Source organism: Ostrea edulis, chromosome 5 (genome assembly GCF_947568905.1).
Source record: "Ostrea edulis chromosome 5, xbOstEdul1.1, whole genome shotgun sequence".
Classification (NCBI taxonomy): Eukaryota; Metazoa; Mollusca; class Bivalvia; order Ostreida; family Ostreidae; genus Ostrea; species Ostrea edulis.
In genome coordinates, this window is record NC_079168.1 from 18,920,558 (window position 1) to 18,945,303 (window position 24,746).

The 24,746-nt window shown below is 37.3% G+C and overlaps 1 protein-coding gene across 1 annotated transcript in view; it reads right to left on the reverse strand.

Annotated features, from left to right (window-relative positions):
• Positions 1-7,129: 7,129 nt before the first annotated feature.
• Positions 7,130-24,746, reverse strand: part of LOC125650954 (uncharacterized) — a 102,870-nt gene continuing 85,253 nt past the window's right edge. The window contains exons 91-119 of the mRNA XM_056166866.1: positions 23,729-24,737; positions 23,428-23,575; positions 23,173-23,302; positions 20,747-21,101; positions 20,369-20,514; positions 20,024-20,207; positions 19,853-19,920; positions 19,180-19,497; positions 18,835-19,013; positions 18,079-18,414; positions 17,673-17,870; positions 16,751-16,954; positions 16,378-16,584; positions 16,108-16,236; positions 15,795-15,998; positions 15,381-15,587; positions 15,027-15,230; positions 14,820-14,924; positions 14,576-14,716; positions 13,389-13,577; positions 12,678-12,825; positions 12,366-12,529; positions 11,952-12,221; positions 10,958-11,225; positions 10,071-10,403; positions 9,537-9,837; positions 9,132-9,283; positions 8,813-8,955; positions 7,130-8,684 (exon numbers count right to left, since the gene is read on the reverse strand). Coding sequence (XP_056022841.1) covers positions 8,331-8,684; positions 8,813-8,955; positions 9,132-9,283; positions 9,537-9,837; positions 10,071-10,403; positions 10,958-11,225; positions 11,952-12,221; positions 12,366-12,529; positions 12,678-12,825; positions 13,389-13,577; positions 14,576-14,716; positions 14,820-14,924; positions 15,027-15,230; positions 15,381-15,587; positions 15,795-15,998; positions 16,108-16,236; positions 16,378-16,584; positions 16,751-16,954; positions 17,673-17,870; positions 18,079-18,414; positions 18,835-19,013; positions 19,180-19,497; positions 19,853-19,920; positions 20,024-20,207; positions 20,369-20,514; positions 20,747-21,101; positions 23,173-23,302; positions 23,428-23,575; positions 23,729-24,737 — 6,794 coding nt within the window. The 3' untranslated portion in view covers positions 7,130-8,330. The remainder of the gene's footprint in view (positions 8,685-8,812; positions 8,956-9,131; positions 9,284-9,536; positions 9,838-10,070; positions 10,404-10,957; positions 11,226-11,951; positions 12,222-12,365; positions 12,530-12,677; positions 12,826-13,388; positions 13,578-14,575; positions 14,717-14,819; positions 14,925-15,026; positions 15,231-15,380; positions 15,588-15,794; positions 15,999-16,107; positions 16,237-16,377; positions 16,585-16,750; positions 16,955-17,672; positions 17,871-18,078; positions 18,415-18,834; positions 19,014-19,179; positions 19,498-19,852; positions 19,921-20,023; positions 20,208-20,368; positions 20,515-20,746; positions 21,102-23,172; positions 23,303-23,427; positions 23,576-23,728; positions 24,738-24,746) is intronic.

Genomic DNA, 24,746 nt, shown 5'->3' on the forward strand with positions numbered 1-24,746 from the left:
TCTGAGACTGCCGTTCCCGTTGTTCTCGTGATCCATTCTTAGAGTCATGAATGACGGAAACATGTGCGCACTCGGAATGTGTTCTTGGTGTTCAGGATAGCCAGGAATTCATACTCGTACGAAGAACGGCGGTGTGTTCGAGTCGCGCTTGAGCCTTGGCCGCGCCAACTGTAAGGCTAGCGACTGCTCCTTCACAAAGACGGACTCCCTTTTAAAACATGGATGAAAATATAGATACATTATGTATCAGCAATATTTGTCTATTCATTTCGCCTAGCTGAGTAGCTCAGTAGGTTAGCACGAAGATTGCTGAACTTTAGATCATGGGTTCGAGTCCAGCAGGGATTTTTGATTTTTTTCAGATTGCTTTGTACTAAAACTGCATTTTTTGACTAAATAAAGTAAAGGAGTATAACGCACTTGGTATGCAATTTCGCCTACATAAATACTTTTTCTTGAATATCATTTTTTACAAATATTCTGCTATACGATGTCAGTTTATACTTCTGTTTACCCAAATTACTTAATAAAGATATCTATATTTGATAGTATCTTTATTTGATGAGCGTAAACATCACTGTGATCATATAGAGTATATAGTAGATGTAACGTAATGGGCCTAAAAAATTGCGAAAAGGCCACCCTAAACCAGAAATAAAATACTGAAATTGTTTTACTTGAGTATGACTGTACATAAGTCCATTTGAGGAAATTTGGTTTAAGGCAGCCCTCTTGTTGAAAATGGATAAAATATGGGGGGAAAAAAGTTCTCAAAATTTACCTTGAGATATAGCAGCCTGTCAAACGTTAAACCTTTAAACTTATATGTCTCTGTGGCCTAGTGGTTTAGAAACCATACATTCCGAGGTCAAGTCCAATATTTTCCCAATCTATTTTTTTTTTTTTTTTTTTTTTTTTGCTTTTCATTTTTTGGGTCGTTTTCTTGAGGGTGTGTGTGTGTGTTATAAATGTGATACATATATTATAACAAATATTAATAATTTTCATCATAACTTCCAATATTTACAAGTGACGACTTAAAGTAAAGGAATTAATCTCGAGATCACTGTATTTCCGTTTGTTTACACTAACATGTTCCTGTGTGCACCGGATTTTCAAACGTAATGTGGCTGACGAAAAGCTAAACAAATACTACAAGAAAAAGGGCACAAATGCACAGCATGTAATAAGTAAAAATAGGTCAAGGGAGGAAAAGAACTGTTATACAGTTTGACTTCTCAAGAGTAAATATAAAAACTCATGTAGCAACTGTCATATGATATTTAGGCAAAGCGAAACACTCGAATTATCAACCAACGGCAAATGAACTGATGAAATCTATTAAAGGTGCTGCAGTCATGTCAGAAAAAGACAGTCAGATAAGTAATGCCACATGTAAAAGGGTTGTTGTGTAATTAATATGAATGCACCTATGAAAATATTGTACTGTCCATCATTCCAAATAGGAAAATGGTTTATTGATTAAAGAACAACTCATATGAATGTCAGTAATGATAAACTGCGGCAGTTATTTATCTTAGTTAACGAAACATCAAAAACGTTGGCCTTATACCTAAATATAACACGCCAGTCTATTATTGGAAACCGGTGTTTTCCATTTAGATTTCTGAGTCGGCCTTTTCGTCAGCAAATCTTTGAAAGTTTTCAATTTCAAAATATTGTTGTATATATCCTCCACTTTTCACCCTTATCAAATTTCTCTGGTGTAGCATACCTCCTTAAAAGTGAGAGCCGTGAGTCTTCCAAAGTAGAAATTTTAAATATTTATACGATTAATTTACTACCATTATTGATTTTAATTACATTTAAATTATTTTCAAAAATTCTTATACTATATATCCAGCTTTTACTTGAAGCAGCTTACACTTTTCGCAATATTAGCAACAAACATAGCTAATTGGCTTGAAATTTAATGATGATTTTTATATACATATAGTCTTACTTGTAGTATTTTATTTCTTGTTCTTAGTCTTATGCTTTCGTATCTGTATATTTTTGTATATATTCTTGCATGAAAGTTTTCTTTTATTTTGTATTCTTTTGTTAATCTGTGATATGTCTGTGTATATGTGTACATGCATGCTGTGTGTCTTTGTCCTTGATATACGTGAATGTGATAGTCGGTTAAAAGCTCTACAGAGCTTGTGTTTGATATGTTGAATGTATATAGTGCCGACTTTAAATAAAATTTACTTTATTCCATGTCGAGGCAGGCGTTAGCACGATATTGAGCCCCTCGCTGCTACAGGCCACCATCTCATGACCGTACGGTCGGTAAAAATGTAGGCGGAGCCTATTCTAAACAGTTGTAATTTACCTGGAGTGGCCAGGGTCTACCAACGTGTTAATTGCTATATCCCGTGGCACTCAGAGAAATACACAAAGACAGGACGTGTGAGAAATCTACCTGTCTGTGCTCGAGGAATAAAAATCTATACGTCTTCAATTCATAAAGAATACGTGTATAAAAGTATGACATATTTTATTTTATTTCATGTATATATTACATGTAGTTTGAGGACGTTATAGCCATAGGAATTTGTTATAAAATTATCTTCAATAATGCTACTCTGTCAAAGAGTAGATAAAGTGTCTCCAGATATCCTCACGGTACTGGAATGTTCTTGCCTAAGGATTTTCTTCGTTTTCCCAGTCTGATACTGATAAGTTCCGGTGGACTGTCTGTCAACATTCTCGTTCCAGTGACAAATGGCTAACCCCGTTCTCATGTTGTAGGAATCATCTCCTACAGCGAATTACAAAAGACCGGTTGAGTTTTCAATTGCCTGCTGGATTGATCAACACACTTTACAATTTGGTCAGCAAAGTATCACATTTGGTCTGAATTTAGGTCACAAAGTTACTCAGGTATGACAAAGAATTGACAACTTTTTTTTTTCTCAGTGTGAGTGACAACCCCATAAATAAGATAATTTAACACTTCAGTTTTACCGATTATTTCAGGAAAAAGAATTTCTCTAATTGTATAAGTTAATAATTTCTTTGTTAAAATATCTCTCCATCTTATTTTTTTCATGGTTATAAGCTGAATAGGTGTTGTAAAATTCCCAAAGGTAGATGTGCACTAACCAACCCTAAAAACTATAAATAGAATAGAAAGTCTGAACTTAAATGGTTAGCTATAATAACAAGAATTATATTGGTCAGAAACAGTAACAATAGAAGAGTTTTCTGGAAGTTTTCTTTGTGTGATATGAATGGAATGACCTCAAATATAGATTGACAAACAGACGAATGGTACATGTACATGTGGACACTTTGTGAGATGTCTAATGAATTTTTTTAAAAAGTGAAATTGATAAGAGTTTAGTAAAGTTCAATTTAATCAATAAAAAAAGATGTATTTGAGAGAGAGAGAGAGAGAGAGAGAGAGAGTACACACTTTTCTTTACTTAAAGTAATCAAAAGTATTTTTGAAAGAAAAATATAATCATGTGTGTGTGTGTGTGTACCTTTAATTAAACATGTTAAAGTAATCAAATCTGAGAGAGAAATATATTCAATTTGATTTTATTGATGTTCACTTTGAAAAAAAGACACTGAAATCAACTCAGATTTACCTGTAAAAGCAATCTACGCTTGAGTAACTTTGTGACCTAAATTCAGACCAAATGTGATTCTTGGCTGACCAAATTGTAAAGTCTATTGATCAATCCAGCAGGCAATTGAAAACTCAACCGGTCTTTTGTAATTGGCTGTAACTGGGTCCTTTTGTCGCGAAACATGTTGAGAACATTATTGAACGACTCGAAATTGATGCTCTCATCAATTAAATTGAAGAGAGCAATAATTGAATTGATGCGCGCATCAAATCTATTATTGCTCTCATTAATTAAATTGATGCTCTCATCAATTGAATTGAAGAGAGCAATAATTGAATAAATGCGCGCATTAAATCAATTATTGCTCTCATTAATTAAATTGATGCGCGCATTAATTCAATTGATGAGAGCAATAATTGAATTGAAGCGCGCATTAATTCATTTGATGAGAGCAATAATTGATTGAATGCGCGCATTAATTCAATTAAAGAGAGCAATAATTGAATTGATGATATCTTTAAATAATTGAAGATATCTTCAATTCAATCTAATTTTAATTAGATTGTCTTCAATTATTTGAGTTTATGTTAATTTGGCGCTCCATAAATGCGTGCACAGAATCTTCTGGAAACTTGTACACCACGAACCTATGAATTGCGTCTGTTAGAAGTTTCTCCGCAGCAGGGTCCGTGAGGATAAGTTTGCCTGGTTCGTATAGTTTGGGTCTGGTTTACATCTACTTTGGGGTGGGCAGTGCACATGGTCATTTTTGTAGTGCGGAACGATGTTGTCGAGTCGTGAGCGATATGATTTTGTATACTTCACCCACACCTGGTGACGCCTCAAGATGGAATTTATAGGGACTCAAAACAAACAAAAACAAATTAAATTTTAAACAAGAGGCCCATGGGCCACATCGCTCATCTGAGTCACCTTGGCCCATATCTGAAGACTTTCCATATATATTTGCATGAAAAACCTTAGTCCCTATTATGGCCCAAACTACCCTTTGCAAACTTGAATCTACACTATGTCAGAAAGCTTTCATGTAGATGTCAACTTCTTTGGCCCAATGGTTTTTGAGAAGAAGATTTTGAAAGCTTTTTGCTATATTTGTATGTAAAACTTTGACCCCCCCCCCCCACTTGTGGCCCCATCCTACCCCCCGGGGCCATGATTTGAACAAACTTGAATCTGCACTATGTCAGAAAGTTTTCTTGTAAATATCAGCTTTTCTGACTCAGTGGTTATTGAGAAAAAGATTTAACTATATATTTGTATGTAAAACTTTGATCCCCCCTGTGGCCCCATCCTACCCCCGGGGGGCCATGATTTGAAGAAACTTGAATCTGCACTATGTCAGAAAGTTTTCATGTAAAACTCAGCTTTTCTGGCTCAGTGGTTCTTGAGAAGAAGATTTTTCCTATATATTTGTATGTAAAACTTTGATCCCCTATTGTGGCCCCATCCAACCCCTGGAGCCCATGATTTGAACAAACTTGAATCTGCATTATGTCAGGAAGCTTTCATGTAAATCTCAGCTTTTCTGGCTTAGTGGTTCTTGAGAAGAAGATTTTTAAAGTTTGTTCCCTATATATTTGTGTGCAAAACTTTGATCCCCCCTTGGGGCCCCATCCTATCCCCAGGGGCCATGATTTGAACAAACTTGAATCTGCACTATGTCAGGAAGTTTTCATGTAAAAATCAGCTTTTCTGACTCAGTGGTTCTTAAGAAGAAGATTTTTCCTATATATTTGTATGTAAAACTTTGATCCCCTATTGTGGCCCCATCCAACCCCCGGGACCCATGATTTGAACAAACTTGAATCTGCATTATGTCAGGAAGCTTTCATGTAAAAATCAGCTTTTCTGGCTTAGTGGTTCTTGAGAAGAAGATTTTTAAAGTTTTTCCCTATATATTTGTATGTAAAACTTTGATCCACCCCTTGGGACCCCATCTTATCCCCGGGGGCCATGATTTGAACAAACTTGAATCTGCACTATGTCAGAAAGTTTTCATGTAAAAATCAGCTTTTCTGGCTTAGTGGTTCTTGAGAAGAAGATTTTTAAAGATTTTTCCTATATATTTGTATGTAAAACTTTGATCCCCTATTGTGGCCCCATCCAACCCCCGGGGCCCATGATTTGAACAAACTTGAATCTGCATTATGTCAGGAAGCTTTCATGTAAATCTCAGCTTTTCTGGCTTAGTGGTTCTTGAGAAGAAGATTTTTAAAGTTTTTCCCTATATATTTGTATGTAAAACTTTGATCCCCCCCCTTGTGGCCCCATCCTACCACCGGGGGCCATGATTTGAACAAACTTGAATCTGCAATATGTCAGGAAGCTTTCAGGTAAATTTCAGCTCTTCTGGCCCAGTGGTTCTTGAGAAGAAGATTTTTAAATGACCCCACCCTATTTTTGCATTTTTGTGATTATCTTCCCTTTGAAAGGGACATGGCCCTTCATTTGAACAAACTTGAAAGCCCTTCACCCAAGGATGCTTTTGGCCAAGTTAGGTTGAAATTGGCCCAGTGGTTCTGGAGAAGAAGTCGAAAATGTGAAAAGTTTACGGACAGACAGACAGACGGGCGCCGGACAAAATGTGATCAGAATAGCTCACTTGAACCTTCGGTTCAGGTGAGCTAAAAAAACTATCCTTCGTCAGAGATTGTTTCATGTAGCCATTGTCCATATATGATATCAATATACTGTATAAAGAATCATCTTGGGCACCAAACAAGAGGCTCATGGGCTACGTAGTTCACATTAGCAAGTAACATTTTTTCCATTGGGCAGGTAAACGTCAAACCCCAATTAATCGTGGCACCAACCCCATGGTCATGATGAAACAAACTTTAATTTACACTACTTGGCAATGCGTGCATGTTATTTTGAGAAATTATATCCCTTTGGTTCTCCTTGTGAATTTTTATAAGAAGAATTCTAAAAACAAATGATGTTGCATCATGTCACCAATATATAGCAATACTTGTCAGTATTAGAATGACAATTATTATAGTCATTGTTATACACCTTCATTTTACCCCTGTATAAAATAATTACTATCAAAACGCATCACTTTCATGATTACGTAAAACATCCCCCACATCCTTCAACTACTCTAGCCCTTATTGGATCTGTTGACTGATAATCAGTAACGAGAACTGAACTGGACTATTATAATTTCGTTGGTTACACAAGGTAAATCACATTTGGTCCTACAAAAATGAAGGTGCATAACAGGTATACACTGGGTTCTCCAACAGCAGCAGTTTACTTGTCTTTGCCCTCAGCATCGGGCAACAGATCCGTTTTCGAGTCAAACAATACTCTTATTGTCCAAGATCTCAATAGTCAAAAAATTGAATATTGCTGCATTTTGTTTCAAAGACCTGCAACGGGATTAACCAACATTTCAAATTACATAAAGTAGCATTCATATACTTAGCGGAAACATACATGTAGGTTCCCTACAACTGAAACACAATTAGACTGTAAGAACACAGGTTCCCTCGGCTGAATATAACACACCAAATTCAGAGTGAATGATGAAAGAAATATTTTATTATAAAAAGAATTCAATGCAGTTCATGAACACTGTGAGGAAACATGACTTGTAGTATGTATGTACAAAATTGTTAACGATGATGACGAGTTGATTTCCGATAACAGTCAACAACAATAGAAGGAAATAAATACACAAACTGCATCAGAAAACAATAACAATATTCATTAAGCCATTCGCAAAGCCAATTGCACTTGCATGAGGAAATATACACGCAGATTACATTTTGATTTTTACATATTGAGAATTTTTCTGGAATGCAAGCAAAACATCAAACAAATATATTGGACAGAGTAAATTTTCACATTGAAATGATTGGTTGGACAAACAAATCATATATTGCACAAATCAAATCTGTGTAAAACTTCAATAGAAAAAGTCATAAAATACAAAGATAAGCAACTGAGTAAATATAATTAAGAATTTTTCAATCTCAGTTCAAAACCACAGAACTAATAGCTGAAAACATGTCTTGCAGTCTTGGCTAAATAGCATTGTAACACATGATCTCCTATATTAAATGAAACTAATTCTCCATGAGAAATTTTGATGATGATTTCTATGAATGAAATGGAATATTTAACAAGAATATATATATATAAAAAACTTTATCCATCAAAATACACTACATATAAAATATCACAGTCTTATCTTATACAAAAGGGAACAATACGTGTTCTCATGAGGAGATTGTTTCAATGGACGGAGTAATGGCTATTTGTATTGTTTATATCTACTGAGAAAAGTTAGGCACAAATAAAAGAAACAAAATGTCGAAGTCAAATTAACTTCCTACTAGAATCATATCAATAAAAGGAACAAAATGTCCAAGTCAAATTAACTTCCTACTAGAATCATATCACTTTTTCTGTGATGTGTCGAAATTTCAGCAAAGTTAGAAAGAATTTTTGTGTCATCAACTTGTGATTTTCAGGGATTTATAAATTTAATAATGGAATATTATGCGAGTTATGTTTCTACTACATAAAAAACAAGATATTAACAATAACAATGGTATCATATCATCTGAGACATGCATTTTCCCCCCTTCTAATTCACTGAGGAAGGATAAAATTTCAACTTCAATCTGATGAAGATAATTTGTTCTAGATCAAGTATTTGAAGTATCAAAAGTACAAAACTTAACAACTAGTGTCTTTTGAGTATGTTTGGAAGATTCACTTTTTTGATTTTTTCTTAGCATCTACAGAAAATGTCACATTTTTGTCTTCACTTTTTTGTGGCCCAAGTCTCTTGACTTCCATATCCTTCTCACATTCAGCAAGTTTTCTAACCATTAGGTTTTTCTCCATCTCAAGTCTGGCAATTCTTGCTCGAGTGTCATTGAGTTTAGATCGCACTTTTTGTGCAAGCTGAGCATGCTTATCTTTGTCCTTTGTGGTCTCCATGAGTTTGGTTTCTGCTGCAAGTTCTTCTTCCAGTGAGCGAGACCGATCTTGTAGTTCAATGATTTCAGAATTGATGTTTGAGAAGTCTGCTGTCAATTTGTCGTGGCGTTCTTGTAGCGTTTCCTGGAAAAGAAAGCAACACATCATATATACCAGGTCAAAGAAAATTCTGGAGCATTCATGCCATAATCAAGATTAACTTTTACATTCAGTGTTTGCCATAGGCCTTGTTCTTGCATGAAGAAACTTACCAATGAGTCTTGAATGATGTCTTCTGTGGGAACATTCTCCTCTTCACCATCTTCATGGTTGACAAACGTCTGCCATAATGCCTGTCCTGTCATGTTTGCAGTCACAAAGCGGAATGGTGGCAATTTATTGAGGACTGAAGAACCTATAATGTACAGACAGACAGACTTAAGCATTGCATATTGCAATTTTTATCAAACAATTTACATATAAGATCTTAAGAATAAGGAAAAACACCCGACTTTGGACCATTATTCGAAAGACAACTTCTCCCCGGGTTTTCACCAATACATAAGACACTATCTTTCCAGTAGGCCTTACCTGAAGTGGAGAATCGGTGACTAAGTGTACCCAACTGTTCAGCAGATCCCCGAGAACTGCCCTGAGACACTGCCTGTGCCATTTTGTCTTCCATTTTTCCTAGCATACTTTGCAGCTGGCTTAAGTTGCTAAATCCAGAGTATTTGGATAATCTGGAAAAAAGCAAACTACATCTATTGGAAATAGTTACACGACAAAAGGTTCGATAGCTCAAATCTGTATCTCATGGAGTACACAATATCTTAATGTAGGAGCATAATTTACATGGAATTTACAGTCTCTTTTCTTTGCTAAGCTTATATTTACAATACCTCATCATTGCTACTAAATATACATGTACATTATATTTCAATCAATTGTGTTTAGAAATATCATTCAAAAGAAACTGGATCCATTTAGTTTTACCTGTCATTCAACCTCTCCTTGTTGAAGTGTACACCTTCCATGTTTGTTCCCGGCAGGAGTTTCACATCTAGAAGATCATCCACCATCTTGACTTTCTCATCCTCTGTACGACAGCCACCAAACATTCCTTGTAACAGCTGAAGTGCTGCCTGCTCCACATTGACTCCTGTGGATTTGGCAATGGTCTGGGAGAGCCCCGTCGTTCTTCTGTATCGTGCAAAGAAGAGATCGTCACAGACAACCGCCAAAGCTCGATTGTATTCCTTGATGAAGTCAGGGTTACTGTCATCTCTAAGGTCTCCTATAAAACAATGGAGAGTCACACACTTACCAAATACTAAAGGAATGTTACAACAGAAATATCAAAGGATCATGTGTAATGAATTTGGGAAACTTCTGAAATTTCTTTAAAGTGAGGGCATTTGTAAGATGTTTTTTAAGTCATCTTATCAAATACTCCTGTACAGATCTCTTTAGCACTGTTTATAGTTTGACAAGGAGTTTAAGTACAAAGTATAAACAGCTATAGTTGACCTGCTTTGATGTGAGCAAGGGAATGGATCAGCACTACAATGAAATCTCCCACTGTGTCCAGTCGGGCAACTCTGACATACAGAATCCTGTTGTTGGCATCATAATGGAAGGAGTTCCTGAAGGCATTCCTGGCCAGATTCTTGTTGGATGGAATTTTGTCTGCCAGGAGGATAGTGACAGGTGCATGGTGACACCTAGATGACACCAAGTCAGTAACAAAGCAGCCAAACTTGTACACAATGAAGGAGCGAGCATTCAGTGTTCCAATGTCAACTGGGACCAGCTCTGTGTCTTTGGACCACTCAGCATCTCTGGTGTCTTGATAGCCTTCACCTATAAATACAAAAGTCATTGTCTCAGTGTTACAAGCAATACTTCAGTACAAGAGATTTCTGTATAAGCTACAAAGTTTATTCTTCCTGTTCATCATTAGATCTATTCAGAATCAAAGAACACAAAGTAACCAGAAGACTTAAAAAAAAGATGTGTTTGTGAAACACTGATATCCATGTATGATAGCAAATTAATTCTGGTACCCAAAAGAAAAGTTTTGTCACAAGAAATACACATGTAGAATATGAAAGCCCTATCACTAACCATTCAGAAGGTATGGCCTAGGATAAGGTTTTGAAAAGTAGATCAAACTCCAAGGTCATGAGTTCAAACATTTTGGTACTTAAAAAAGGTCTTGTCACATGGAATACACATGTGAAATATGAAAGTCCTATCACTAACCATTCAAAACTGATGACAAAGGTTAAAGTTGTTAAGGACAAACAGACTAACAAACAAACAGACACACTAAAAACTATGCCCCTGAACTTTTAATTAATGGGCATAAAAAATATTTAAAAATTCATGAAGGCCATCATCAAATGAAGACTAACCAGGTTCCATTTTGTGTTTTGGTGGAGTTATTCCATTTTTGACAGCATCTTTAATTTGTTCCAGTTTCTGATACATTGGTGAGGCCATCAGCAGTGACATGAGCTCTGCCTCATTTAGAGGTGCTGCCATCTGGTAGGAAGTTGGCAATGGTTCTTGAGGTGGTGCTACTGTTTCACTTTGTTCCTTGCTGGATTGGTCTTCTGGAGGTGGTGAAGAGGCACGAGGTGGCACATAGCCAGAACTGATGCTTTCTTGGATGGTCAAAGCCTGAGGTTAATAAAAATGAAACATTATATATATACTATCTTTAAAATTCTATAAGTAGTACTCTCCACAAATTTATTTCTGTTTGTAGAACTATATAACATTTATGCCACATGTTCATCAATATTTTGATCAGCTAATCCACAAATTCTGAAGTTTTGATACTGTAAGTTAAATAGCAATATCCCTACCTCATCCTCCACAGATTCTGAAGTTTTAATACTGTATGTTAAACAGCAATATATCCCTACCTCATCCTTCACAGATTCTGAAGTTTTAATACTGTGAGTTAAACAGCAATATATCCCTACCTCATCCTTCACAGATTCTGAAGTTTTAATACTGTGAGTTAAACAGCAATATATCCCTACCTCATCCTTCACAGATTCTGAAGTTTTAATACTGTGAGTTAAACAGCAATATATCCCTACCTCATCCTTCACAGATTCTGAAGTTTTAATACTGTGAGTTAAACAGCAATATATCCCTACCTCATCCTTCACAGATTCTGAAGTTTTAATACTGTGAGTTAAACAGCAATATATCCCTACCTCATCCTTCACAGATTCTGAAGTTTTAATACTGTGAGTTAAACAGCAATATATCCCTACCTCATCCTTCACAGATTGTGAAGTTTTAATACTGTATGTTAAACAGCAATATATCCCTACCTCATCCTTCACAGATTCTGAAGTTTTAATACTGTGAGTTAAACAGCAATATCCCTACCTCGTCCTTCTTAACCCTGTTGATTTCACTCTTCTGTCTCTGCTCTATTTCTCGTTTCTGGTCCTTGAAGTTTTCTTTAAGTTCCTCCTGTTTGTGTTTGAGTCTCTCCTCCTTCTTCTTTTTCAGCCTCTCCTGCAGATTGCTCTGCATTCTCATTTTGTCAGCATCCATCTTATTGAGTATGTTCTGAAGGTCACGCTCGTGCTGTTCGATCAATCGTTTCTGCTCATCCTCACTGGCGCCCTGCTGCCTGATCTTCTCAAGTTCCTCCTAAAATAGATTGATAATCAAATCATGTTTATAGCCCCCAAGTTCATCTTTCCATTTGCTATATGTGTACTTGCATCATGCATAATGAATTGAATACAGATTTTCAAAGATTAAAGTATTCTAAAAATATCATTGCCTACTTACATTCATTTTCTGTTTCTTTTCCTTGACCATGTCCTCTTTGCGTTTGTTGAGCTGCTCAATTTTGCGATTTTGCTGCTCCTTCTCTCGGTCAGTTTCTTTTTCAAGATGTTTTGCATAAGCATCCATTTCTGCTTCCAAACGCTTTTTCTCATTCTTTTCAAATTCTACCAAAACCAAAAAAACTTTAATAAATTTATTTTTTTGGAGGGGTTGGGGTTGGTTGATTGAGGAAGCTGAAATTAAGTACTAACTGAATATAAAACAAGCTGAAATGCGACAAAAGAGAATATTGGGATGAACCTCTGACCCTACCTTGTTGTTCTTTCTTGGCCTCATCCAGTTGGTTCTTGCGCTTTTGTTCCAGCTCATGTTTGAGTCTTTCCAGTTCTTCAATACTGTGTTGAGCATCCTTAATGCCTTCATGTTCTGGTGAAAATTCCTTCAGTGCCTCGGCGAATTCCTGCCACAAGAATAAAACAATATGAAGCAAAACATTCACTTAGAATTTCTTAAATAGTATCAATAAGCTATTTGATTACACAGTATGACAAAATGCTGGTGGACCAAGATAAATATTTACATGATGTTTAGCTTCTTTAAATTGTTTAGGCAGGACAGAAAAAATGATTTAAATATTCATGGTTGAATTTATGGGACAAATTGTGTCCTAATGTGGTAATTGGACTTAAATTCAACATGTAAAACATGCTGCAATATTACTAGCAATTTAATATCACATAAGCAAATTCATTTATTTGACGTTGCAATTTGGCAATAAATTGTTTGGAGTGACCTTATCTTGAAGTTTCTCCTAGAAGTAAGGCTTGCTACCTTATAATGTTTATCCTTCAGATCTAATTTGGCCTCACTACCTTACTATTTTTCCTTGAGGTCCAGTTTTGCCTTCTACCTTTTAGTGTTTCTCCTAAAGATCAATTAGGTTTGTTACTTTATACTTTCTCCTTACAAGTTTGGACCTCTACCTTATAGTGTTGCTTGTTACAGACAAGTTTGGCCCCTTACCTTATAGTGTTTCTCCTTAAGGTCTAATTTGGCCCTGGCATACTGAACCTCCCAATCAGTCAGTGCCCCTTTCTCTATATCATGTTCCTCTTCTGACAGTCTCCTCTCCAGGTCTGCCATTTCCAGCTGTTGTTTGTTCAGGAGCTGTGTTCGCTGGTGTTGGTATTCTTCAGGACTCAGACCCTTCTTCTACAACACATGAATTGTATTGTCAATCATAAAATAAAAAGCATTCTGTAAGTTTGCATACCAATACATGTCCCCTAACACTCCCAAGCCAAGTCATTTGCGTAATATTCTGCGTGTGGTCCCCTTGAAATTTCAATTGTAACGTTATTTGCATTTTCATTAAATAAATCTTCTTATTCAAAACATATCAAGAATCATCTGCAAACAAAGATGTCACATCAAACAGCTCTTCATTCGTATCCTCAGCCTTGAGTTCTATTGCTGCGTTTGAAACAACCTCAACAGGTCGTCCTCTTGTATTCTGAACAATGAAGCACAAAAAGATAAGCATTTTTGCTTCTACCTAGCATCTTCAACATTCACAACTTTCTACCTGCCTTGCTGTTGGCACATGATGTCTAGATCTATTGTTTGTTTAAATGAAAAATTGAAAAATATATAATTGGATAATTTTTCAACCATCAGGTGGACATACTTATTTAATACCAGAACATATTTTCTACCTCTTGTAAAATATATGTGGCAAATCAGATGAAGTGGATTACAAATTGGTATGCCTTATATTATAAAATGAAAATAAAAGAACTAGACAGAGTACAAGAATGAATTCACTCAACCATGAGACCAAGTTTTACAAAATTTGTTAGAATAATTCAACAGTAATGAATAGGAGACTCAGTTTTACAATTTTTGTTTGAAGAATTCAACAGTAATGAAAGTGAAATAATGTATATCTAATCATTTGATAACAACATATCAGATTCCTAAGTTAAGGCATAGTAGAGAAAAGTCAGAAAAACTACGTTCAACACAAAGTTCCATAAATGTTGTAAAAATCACTCAACTGTGACAGAACTTAAACTTGATCTGTAAACATACAGAAGTAAACAACATAACAAATTTTTAAAACAGCCCAGGTTCTAAAACTTATTTTTGGCAGTATTTGATGTTTAACTAGAACTATTTGTTTATGGTAGAACACTTCACGCTTCCAGTACCTGAAGGGCAGCTAACTCTTCCTGGTGCTGCTTGGCCAGACTGTCCCGCAATTTGTCATATTTCTCATACAGCTTACTGAGTGCGTCATCTACCATCAGTTTCCGTTTGGTCCTAAACTGGTTCTCAAGGTCTTGCATTTCCTGTTGAACATATATATTAATGACTGAAATGGGTTACCATATATTCCCAATATGCAATTAGACTATCATTATTAACAGAGTTGAGACTTGCACTGCCACCTACCTGTGCATGCCTCTTGGCCAGCACTGCTCTCACTACTTTGTCTGTGTCTTCTTCACCATTCTGTTTGATTCCTTCCACAATGGCACCATGTTCAACACCCTTAGCCTACAAAATAATGAGCATAGTGTACATTAACACAATCCAATCTGTCCTTTTTGTCATCCATAGTCATTACTATAAAAGAATTCTAAGCTCCACAAAACTTACTTTCTTCAGTTTGATTTCATTTACTTCTTTCTTCTGTTCAATCATCTCCTTCGTGGTTTCCACATCTTGTTTACGCCTCAATTCATCCATCTTTCTGTTACGTTTGGCGTTAAGTTTCTCTCTCATACTCAGGAACTGTCGATGTCTTTCGTTTTCTAGTTTCTCCTCCAGATCTTGAAGTTCTTGTTCATGTGATGCCATAAGCTAAAGAAAAACAATTTGCATCAATTAGTCTAATGAAGCCTTCAAACATTTCACATACATGAACTTAAATATCGTACACTATTGACTCAGGAAAAAACAGAAATTTGATCTTGTTCTTAAATCTACATTATGCAGGACCTGCAAACTTACATCTCTTATTTGTTCCTCTGTTAGATCCTTCCTTGAGGACAGCTCTGTGGCCTGTCTGTTTCTCTTCTCTCTCAGGAGTTTTTCTTTCTCAGAGTTCAGCTCCTTGGTCAACACCCTTTCTTCTTTCTCCTCCTCTACATCAAGTCTTTCTGCCATCTTCTCCCTCTCTTGCTTCTGTCTCTTCTTCATGTCTTCTTTTATCCTCTCCTGCAATTAGTTCACGTATTTCAATAAAATTTCACTGTTAAAGTCATCATTAAGCTGATCACACAGAGTAATTTTCATTCATTGCATAAAATATTTGTGTTTAATGCAGATATATTTTCCTGTCTTATTGAAACACTTGCATCTTTATATGGAACCTCAGAAACACACAATTTACAAAACGTCTGTATACTTCTGACTCATCTTTACCTGTTCCTTCTGGAGAGCCTGCTCTTCGACAGATTGACTGTACTGAACTTTAGGAACATGGGCCAGGTCACTTTCCTCTTCTTCCACAACACCTCCCTGCTGCATCTGGCGGTTCTGTTCAGAGATCAGCCTCTGCTGTTCTTCCTCATCCAGTTTCCTCTGGGATTCAGCCAATTTACGAGCTCGTCTGGCAGCAAGCTTGGCCTATAAATATAGTTAACATATGTTCATATCCTCAACAAGTGATTCAATTGCTTGTTTTTCCAATCAAACATACTTCAAGTTAGTGTGTCAAATTTCTACTGATGTATACCTGAAGGTCTGCCATGTGTCGGCTCCTCTGTACAGCGAGCTCCTGTTCAAGAGTCTCCGTGTCCTGGTGATAGTCATGAAGCAGACGCTGCATAGCTGTCTGCTGTTGTTCTGGACACTGGTCAGCAACCTGAAAGAGTATTTTATGTGAAAATCAAACAACTTACAGTACATCTCTAAAAGTTGTAAATTACTTAAAAGCATGCTTTTCTTTCCTTATCAGGAAATGAGCAATCCAGTAAGAATGACTTTTTGTCAGTATCATCCCAACCTGTTTGAATATTTCATTGCGTTTCCTCTTGCTGGCTTGATCATGATCATCATCCACCTTCTTTATGATGCGCCGCTCATGTTCTTTTTCTTCAGCATCCAGCTCTGCTTCAGCAGCCTCCATCTGTAGTTTCTGAAGACGTTTCAGTTTTTCCAACTCCTGCTCCAAATCTTCAGAATTTCCATCTTGAATCAGTTTTGAGGAGAGCTACAAACAAGTAGAGAAAAATCAGTCAGATAATCAAGATGCATATATATGAACTCTGAAACAATCCTGTTAAAATCAGGCACTCAGTTATATAGATTTCAATTACATCAACCTAAAATAAATCTAAAATGTGTGTATACTGGTGAGGTCTGTAATTGATACATACATCAGCAAGTTCTTGTTCCTGTTGGCCGCGAAGTTTGGCCAGCTTTTTCTTGCGTCGATCTGCCAGCTTGTCTTTGAGGTGGGAGATTTGGGTGTCCCTCTGAAGGTCATGGACCTTCTTCAGACTTTGTTCTGCTTCGAGGTGTTTTCTGAGAAGTTCATCCTTCTGTTGAGCAGTAATGATGCCTTTCTGAGCCAGTTGATTCTGAAATGAGAATGATTTAATGTTGTTAGTCACCTGCAGTACACAATTATTACTGGTGCCTTTAAAAGTTTCCAAACTTCTCCAAGTAATATCTAAGTAAAAAAATTATTTATTTTTAATGAATTCCAGCTTAATTCCTCTGACACCAGTTTCTCTGAGATTTTCGATATCACTAAAGCAAATAATGGTACCAATTCCTGTTTGGCGACAACTGCTTTGGTGCTTGATATCTTGTCATAATCCAAACGCATCATGGCAACCTTACTTGGGAAATTTAATGATGTAAGACAAGAATGCACTCCCGTTTGACTCTTTATATACTGAGGTGAGTATACTGGGACAATTATCTGTCAGATCTGCATACTAAAATTTGGAAATGCTTGTCAATTCAAATTGAAAATATTTTTTGACAAGCAACAACTTCTTTCAAGCGTAACAATCGGGAGTCTGCATATAGCAGCCATTGGGAATTTCGATGTACTTTTTAGTAAGATGCACTTCTATTGTGCTGCCAATTTCTGGATACTTGATGTCTTTCTCCTTTAAAATTTCAGCTTTATATGACCTTCCATTTTTAAATCATATTGACTGTACAAACGCACAATTTTGTGACTGTCTACAATATCCAATTCAGTAAATGTTTTTCTCACATAACTAAGTATGGAGGGAAGGTACGATAAAAATACATGTATGTTGTTGAGATGTTGAGAAAGCTTACCAGATGTTCCTGCAGTTTTTCAGACTCCATCCTGCGCTTCTCTTCACTGAGTTGGTGGTCCGTTTCCCCTTCCCCTTTGGCAGCCCCAGCAGCCTCCTCTGCCAGCAGAGCATCATACATGGCCTCAGATTGTTGTATCTTAATCTCAGCTGAATGGTCATCTTCTTCGAGAGGAGGTGGAATGCCCGAGTTCTCAGCCTAGATACAACCACAATCTTTATTATCAGACAACTTTACATCATTTAAAACAGTCATCCAACATTTCTTGAAGCATTTTCACAATATTGATGAATCAAAATAAACCAAGATTAGTTCTACAAAGACCTTAAGCGGAAATAACCACCATGAAAACAATGTACTTTAGGGATGCCCATCAACATAACAAAGGTTGGTATTTGTAAATCACCTCTTGCTTGTGTTTCTCCCTCAGCTGGGCCTCCTTTCGTCTCCTCTTTTCAGCTAGCTTCCTTCTCAGATCTTGTAACTGTTTCTCTTTCTCCATATTGAACTTGTTCATATTAGTATCAAGGTCTTTTTCATATTTGTCCATTATGTCTTTGACCTGAGAATCTTTAAGGTCACCTTGGAGCTTGCCAGCAAGCCCATCAGCCATTATATTGACAGTGTCTTTCCGCTGATCTTCCGTGTGAGAGACCAAGTTTGATACCATGTCATTCTCTTCTTGCTGCAATTCTCGTTCCAACTGCATTCTCTCCTCTCTCTGTTTCCTCAGTACCTCACCCTGTATAATTGCAATTAAATAAAAAGACTAGTCATTCAAATGTAATATGTTGAATATCATATTCATATTACATACCATAAAACAACTTTTATTAGTGACGACTTTATTTTGCGATTTATCTGTGATAAACTGGTTCACGATGACTAATTTTCACAACTGACAGTATGGTAAACATACAGGAGATATCAAAGGACTGGTTCGCGGCAAGAAATACTCGTGATGATGAGGTTCTCGTGAACCTCGAGCAAGAACCTCGGGAAAATTTCTCTCACATGAATAAAAGTTGGTTTATAGTATTTGAATGTATACCAATAATCAATTTAATCTGAATAGATATAATGTATCAATTTCAATAATATCCTCTCTATCCTTGTGATCATAGACATAGAGAAGTGATCAGATATTTCACACCTGCCCTACCTGTTTGCCCCGGCCTCCAGGCAGCCTGTTGATGTTGGTAACAGACCCACCATCAGGCATTACCCCACCTTTCTGGATCTGCTCCCACACATTTTGACTGATGGGAAGGTTGCCAGAGTTTAGTTGTTCAAGGAGGAGCTGTAGGGCGGCCATCAACTCCGCCTCTCTATTGTTTCCACCTGAGTGAACAATGTGCCACAGATGATTAGGTACTCTTTATTCAAACATCATTTGTTATCGATAAATAACAAGAAAGAACAAACACTAAAATCACATGGAAAAAAGTCCTAAATTACGATGACAGAGAAATTATGCTAAATAAAGTTGCATGATAAACTATTTTACCAGCAAATCTGTATTTTCCTCCTCCCATGTTGACTTTGCCGTTGACAATGTTGAAGACGTCTGATGCGCCCTTCTGCATGCCCTCCTCTCTCCTGGCCCGCTCGCCCATCTTTCTCTCCAGCTCCTCCAGTTTGTCAGGATCCAGATTTTTCAGCAGATGTTTGAGCTCTTCATTCTGATCGCAGATCTTCTTGTAGAAAGATTTCAGGTCTTCTTGTTGTTTGGCCAACTGAGATGCCAGGTGTAGATTCTGATCTTCCAACTTGTCATAGAAAACTCTCACATTGAAATTATCCAGGTCTTCCTTCCCTTTGACAACTGTTGAAAATGAGATTATATATTCACAAATAATAAAAGAAATTTTAATCATTTGAATTTAGTAATCAACTTAGCAGCATAAATACTATAGTACTATATGTGTGTACTTAACGTATTCATAGTTTAACTCGGTTGATTTTAGATCATTGACTATTTTGAGGCAATAAAGAATTAATGCTGTCAGTACTAGTGCTATGTCAATATTCCCAATATCATATTTTGGCATTATAATCAATGAGACTACACAAAATATGACAAAACAAAAATACCGCTACTATAAAAGTACATTGTATATATGTACACATATGGTATTTAAAGTCTTCATTCACAGGCTGTGGATGGTGTTGAAACTTACCCATTAAGTCCAGAACATCAGCCTCTGCTCCATCACCCGTCAATCGCTCTCCTAAGCCACTGCCAGCACTAAAAAAGCATGAGTCATAATTATACAGATACAACAAAGAGACTTAATGCTGAAAAACTTCAACCATACTTAAACTCTTGAAGTTTATAAATATATTCTTACATGGCTTTGTCAGGCCAGTGTCCCACATCGTATCTCATGTAAGACGGTACCGGAGGTGGTGCCCCAAGGCTCCGATACTCAGGTTTCCAGTGTTTCATGGGGTATATTCCAGCATCCTTGGGTCTCCAGACAATGACAGCCACCACAAGCAAAAAGACCAAGCACCCGAAGAATGCTATCATCCCTGTCAATGCAAATTACTCCTTGTATTACTTATAATCAAAGAATCATTTACTGCAAATTCAAAATAACTTGGTTCAACCCATGTATGTAAAATATCAGTTATGATCAACATTTATTACTTGTCACTGCCATTATCCTGTACAATGAACATTGTAACTTTACCAATAATAAGTCCCCAGTCTGGAGCCACATTGCTGGGGTTTGATTTGTAGAATCCAAGTGACACGAGGGTAGAGGCGGTTGCTGCCTGCACTCTTGAACCAGTGCCACATGTGGTGCCAGTACTCATTACTTTGATGTAAATTAGACTAAAAATAAACAATTTTATCAAATAATTAGTACATAGAAATCAGCATCCTGCAAATTTTCATATCACAATATTATATTCCCCACAGCTCAAAGACCAGACTTTCAGGCAGATAAATGAGGGAAAAGTTAAACCTAGCTCCTAAGTATAACTCTATGGTCAGACATGTAAAACCTATAAAAATCACATGCATGAGGTGCATCTTCAAATTACAGTACGGAATGACAACTTACGAAGTGGAAATTGAATAGTCCTGGAAGACGAAATTTCCAGCTTCTGTGAAGACGAAGGCAAATGTGGAGATATTAACATTGGTAGTCTCAATCAAATTCTTCAGAGCCAAAAACTGTCCGTAGTCAAAGTTGGGGTTATTGCTAAACATATGGTCCTTCAGATATACTGGATAATGACTCTTGGTGCGGTCTGTGTCGTTGATCCAGACCTTAAACATGACCATCTCATTGAGTTCCAGACACAAAACGCTGTTGGAGATCTGATTGTTGGGGACAGAGGTGGCCAACAGACGACGTCTGCCGATGTGAGTTCCAGGCGCGTTAGTAACTCCACTGGCCATCTCTTGTGTTGTCACTAAATCAAAGTAAAATGAGATTGATGAACTTTATTGTGGTCCAGCCTATTTGAAACGAGTTTCTGAATATATTTGCACTTCATCTTTAATCATGGAAATCATGAATGTGACCAATATCTTTCAGTAAGAACTATTTGTCATTTGAGTAAACAAGAGGCCCATGGGCCACATCGCTCACCTGAGTCACCTTGGTCCATATCAGAAGATTTTCCATATCTATTTGCATGTAAAACCGTAGTCCCTATTATGGCCCCAAACCTACCCCTGGAGGCCATGGTTTTTGCAAACTTGAATCTACACTATGTCAGAAAGCTTTCATGTAAATTTGAACTTCTTTGGCCCACTGGCTCTTGAGAAGAAGATTTTTAAAGATTTTCCCTATATATTTGTATGTAAAACTTTGATCCCCTATTGTGGCACCATCCTACCCCAAGGGGGGGGGGGGGGGGGGGCATGATTTTAACAAACCTGAATCTGCACTATATCAGAAAGCTTTCATATAAATCTCAGCTTTTCTGGCTTAGTGGTTCTGGGAAGAAGATTTTTAAAGATTTTTCCTATATATTTGTATGTAAAACTTTGACCCCCTATTGTGGCCCCATCCGACCCCCGGGGGCCATGATCTTAACAATTTATAATCTGCACTATATCAGGAAGCTTTCATATAAACCTTAGCTTTTCTGGCTCAGTGGTTCTTGAGAAGATTTTAAAAGATTTTTCCTATAAATTTGTATGTAAAACTTTGATGCCCCCCTTGAGGCCCCATCCAATCCCCGGGGTCCATGATTTTAACAAACTTGAATCTGCACTATATCAACAACAAAAAATAAAAAAGAAAAAAAAACAAAAAACAAAAAAAAACAACAAAAAAACCAAAAACTTTGACCCCCTATTGTGGCCCCATCCGATCCCCGGGGGGCCATGATTTTAACAATTTAGAATCTGTACTATATCAGGAAGCTTTCATATAAATCTCAGCTTTTCTGGCTCGGTGGTTCTTGGGAAGAAGATTTTTAAAGATTTTTCCTATATATTTGTATGTAAAACTTTGACTCCTATTGTGGCCCCATCCTACCCCAGAGGGCCATGATTTTAAGAATTTAGAATCTGAATTATATAAGGAAACTTTCATATAAATCTCAGCTTTTCTGGCTCAGTGGTTCTTGAGAAGAAGACTTTTAAAGATTTTCCCTATATATTTGTATGTAAAACTTTGATCCCCTATTGTGGCCCCATCCGACCCCCGGGGGCCATGATTTTAACAATTTAGAATCTGCACTACCTAAAGCTTATCTATAAATCTCAGCTTTTCTGGCCCAGTGGTTCTTGAGAAGAAGATTTTTTAATGACCCTACCCTATTTTTACCTTTTCTTGATTATCTTCCCTTGGAAGGTGGTCTGGCCCTTTATTTTAACAATTTAGAATTCCCTTTACCTAAGGATGTTTTGTGCCAACTTTGGTTGAAATTGGCCCAGTGGTTGTTGAGAAAAAGTTGAAAATGTGAAAAGTTTACAGACGGACGGACAGACGCCGGAATACGGGTGATCAGAAAAGCTCACTTGAGCTTTCAGCTCAGGTGAGCTAAAAAGATTTATATTATTAATTACTGTTAACCAACTTTTATTCATGGATATTTTATTTCGCAATTCACCTGTGGTAAACTGGTTCACGGCGAGCAATTTTCACTACATATGACTGACATTCAAAGACTGGTTCACGACGAGAATTATTCGTGACGATGAGGTTCTCACTAATCTTGTGAAATTTTCTCGCATTCGAATAAAAGTAGGTTTACAGTAGTTTAAAAATAAATGCACCTTAACTCCTGAAGATATTTATCATAAAGACATTAAAATAAATGCACCATAACTCCTGAAGATATTTATCATAAAGACATTAAAATAAATCAATGAATCAATTAACCCTGAAAAATACAAAACGTAAACAAAATGAAACAACACCCTTTATAGTGTATGCATGTATGTAAAACCCACAAGACATGGAAACTTATGGACAGGTATATAGTATGTGACATATATGTACTCTACAGCATAAGTAATTAAGCTTACAGAAGAGGTCATTGGTTTCTGTCTGATCCCTGAAGATGGAAGCAGTGATGCGGTCATTATAGAAGTTGACAATCAACACATCTTTTACACCATTAGTGCTCTCCAATGGACCAAACATGTCCGTCATAGTCTGAAATGAAATCAAGTTTATCATAAGCAAGGTACTAGATATGATCACATTTCTTATTAATCTCCCCCTTTTGAGGGGGGGGCAGTTTACAAAGAATTATGATAAAGAATACTTATGATGTGTACTTTTGTATTGACAACATGGCCGCTGGAGTTGGTGATCTGAACTTGCAGTGTTCCATCACTCTGTAGCTCGGCTCTCACTGCTGGTGCTGTGGCCAGACACGCGGCATCACAAACGGAGTCTGCTGCTATCAAGTTATTACACAGACACCTGCAAACAATGTTTTATGCACTAGTATAGAATTTCTATCCATGTATATGTCCTGATGATCCTCTACAAATACTTTCAAATAAAGTTAACACTATTTACAAATGTAATGAAAAATGATACATGTTCTTTTTTAATTTTTCTTTTGATACATACACTCCAAGTTCTACATCCAGGTATCCAGACGAGTCACATCCTGCATTACAATCCACATTCTCCTTCAGCACACACTGCCTGGTGGAGGACAGCCTGACCTCGTATTCCGTACACCGGGTGTCCACAATCTGCTGGCAATCCTCGTCGCTGTTTTCCTCCGTCTGCTGAGTGTCGGTCTCGTCGTAATAGATGTAGCCAGACAGGCACACACACGATCCCACCGACTTCTGGAATGACCGGTACTTCCCAAGGCAAGTACAAATGGAGCTGTTTCCAGTAGAGTAGGATGAGCTTCCACATGGTTTACAATGAGTGGCAGCCTCTGTGTCGCTGTATGTACCCGCTGGACAGCCGTGACAGTCGTAGAAACTCTCAGCTCGCAGTTTCTCCCCTCTGTATCCTGCAGGACAGTTTGTGGGGTGGTCCGAGCCTATTGGACAGTAGGTGCCAATCAGACAAGGATTTGTGTTACCGTGACCAGTTCCTTCAGGGCAGTAGAATCCAGCTGGACAGAGCTCACATGTGGCTCTTGTGGTGGAATTTCCATAATACCCAGGCGGACAGATTCTACATGACATTGCTTTGTCATATCTAATGCCAGCATGGGTCAATGCTTGGTATCCAAGGTCACAAGCCAAGGTCATATTGCTACCCTCTGGACAATAGAATGGGTATATACACAAGATGGGAGTCTCTGTAGCATTTGGACAGTAGTAGCCGGGAGGACAGATGGGCGGAGTTCCAGTGACAGGCGGACAGTAGTGGCCAGGTCGGCAGTCGCTCTCAATGGGAGAACCAGTCGGGCATTCATAGGTACCTCTACAGGGGATACCCTGTGTGTTAATGGTGTCATTGGGACAGTAGTAACCTGGACGACACAGATCACAGTCGGTGTAATCAGCAGCTCCTGAGCTGTTTCTCATTCGACCCGCAGGACACAAAATTGGCTCCTGGCCGGACAGACAGTAGTATCCAGGTGGGCATGGGTAGGTGGAGTAATCAGCCATACCTGAAACAA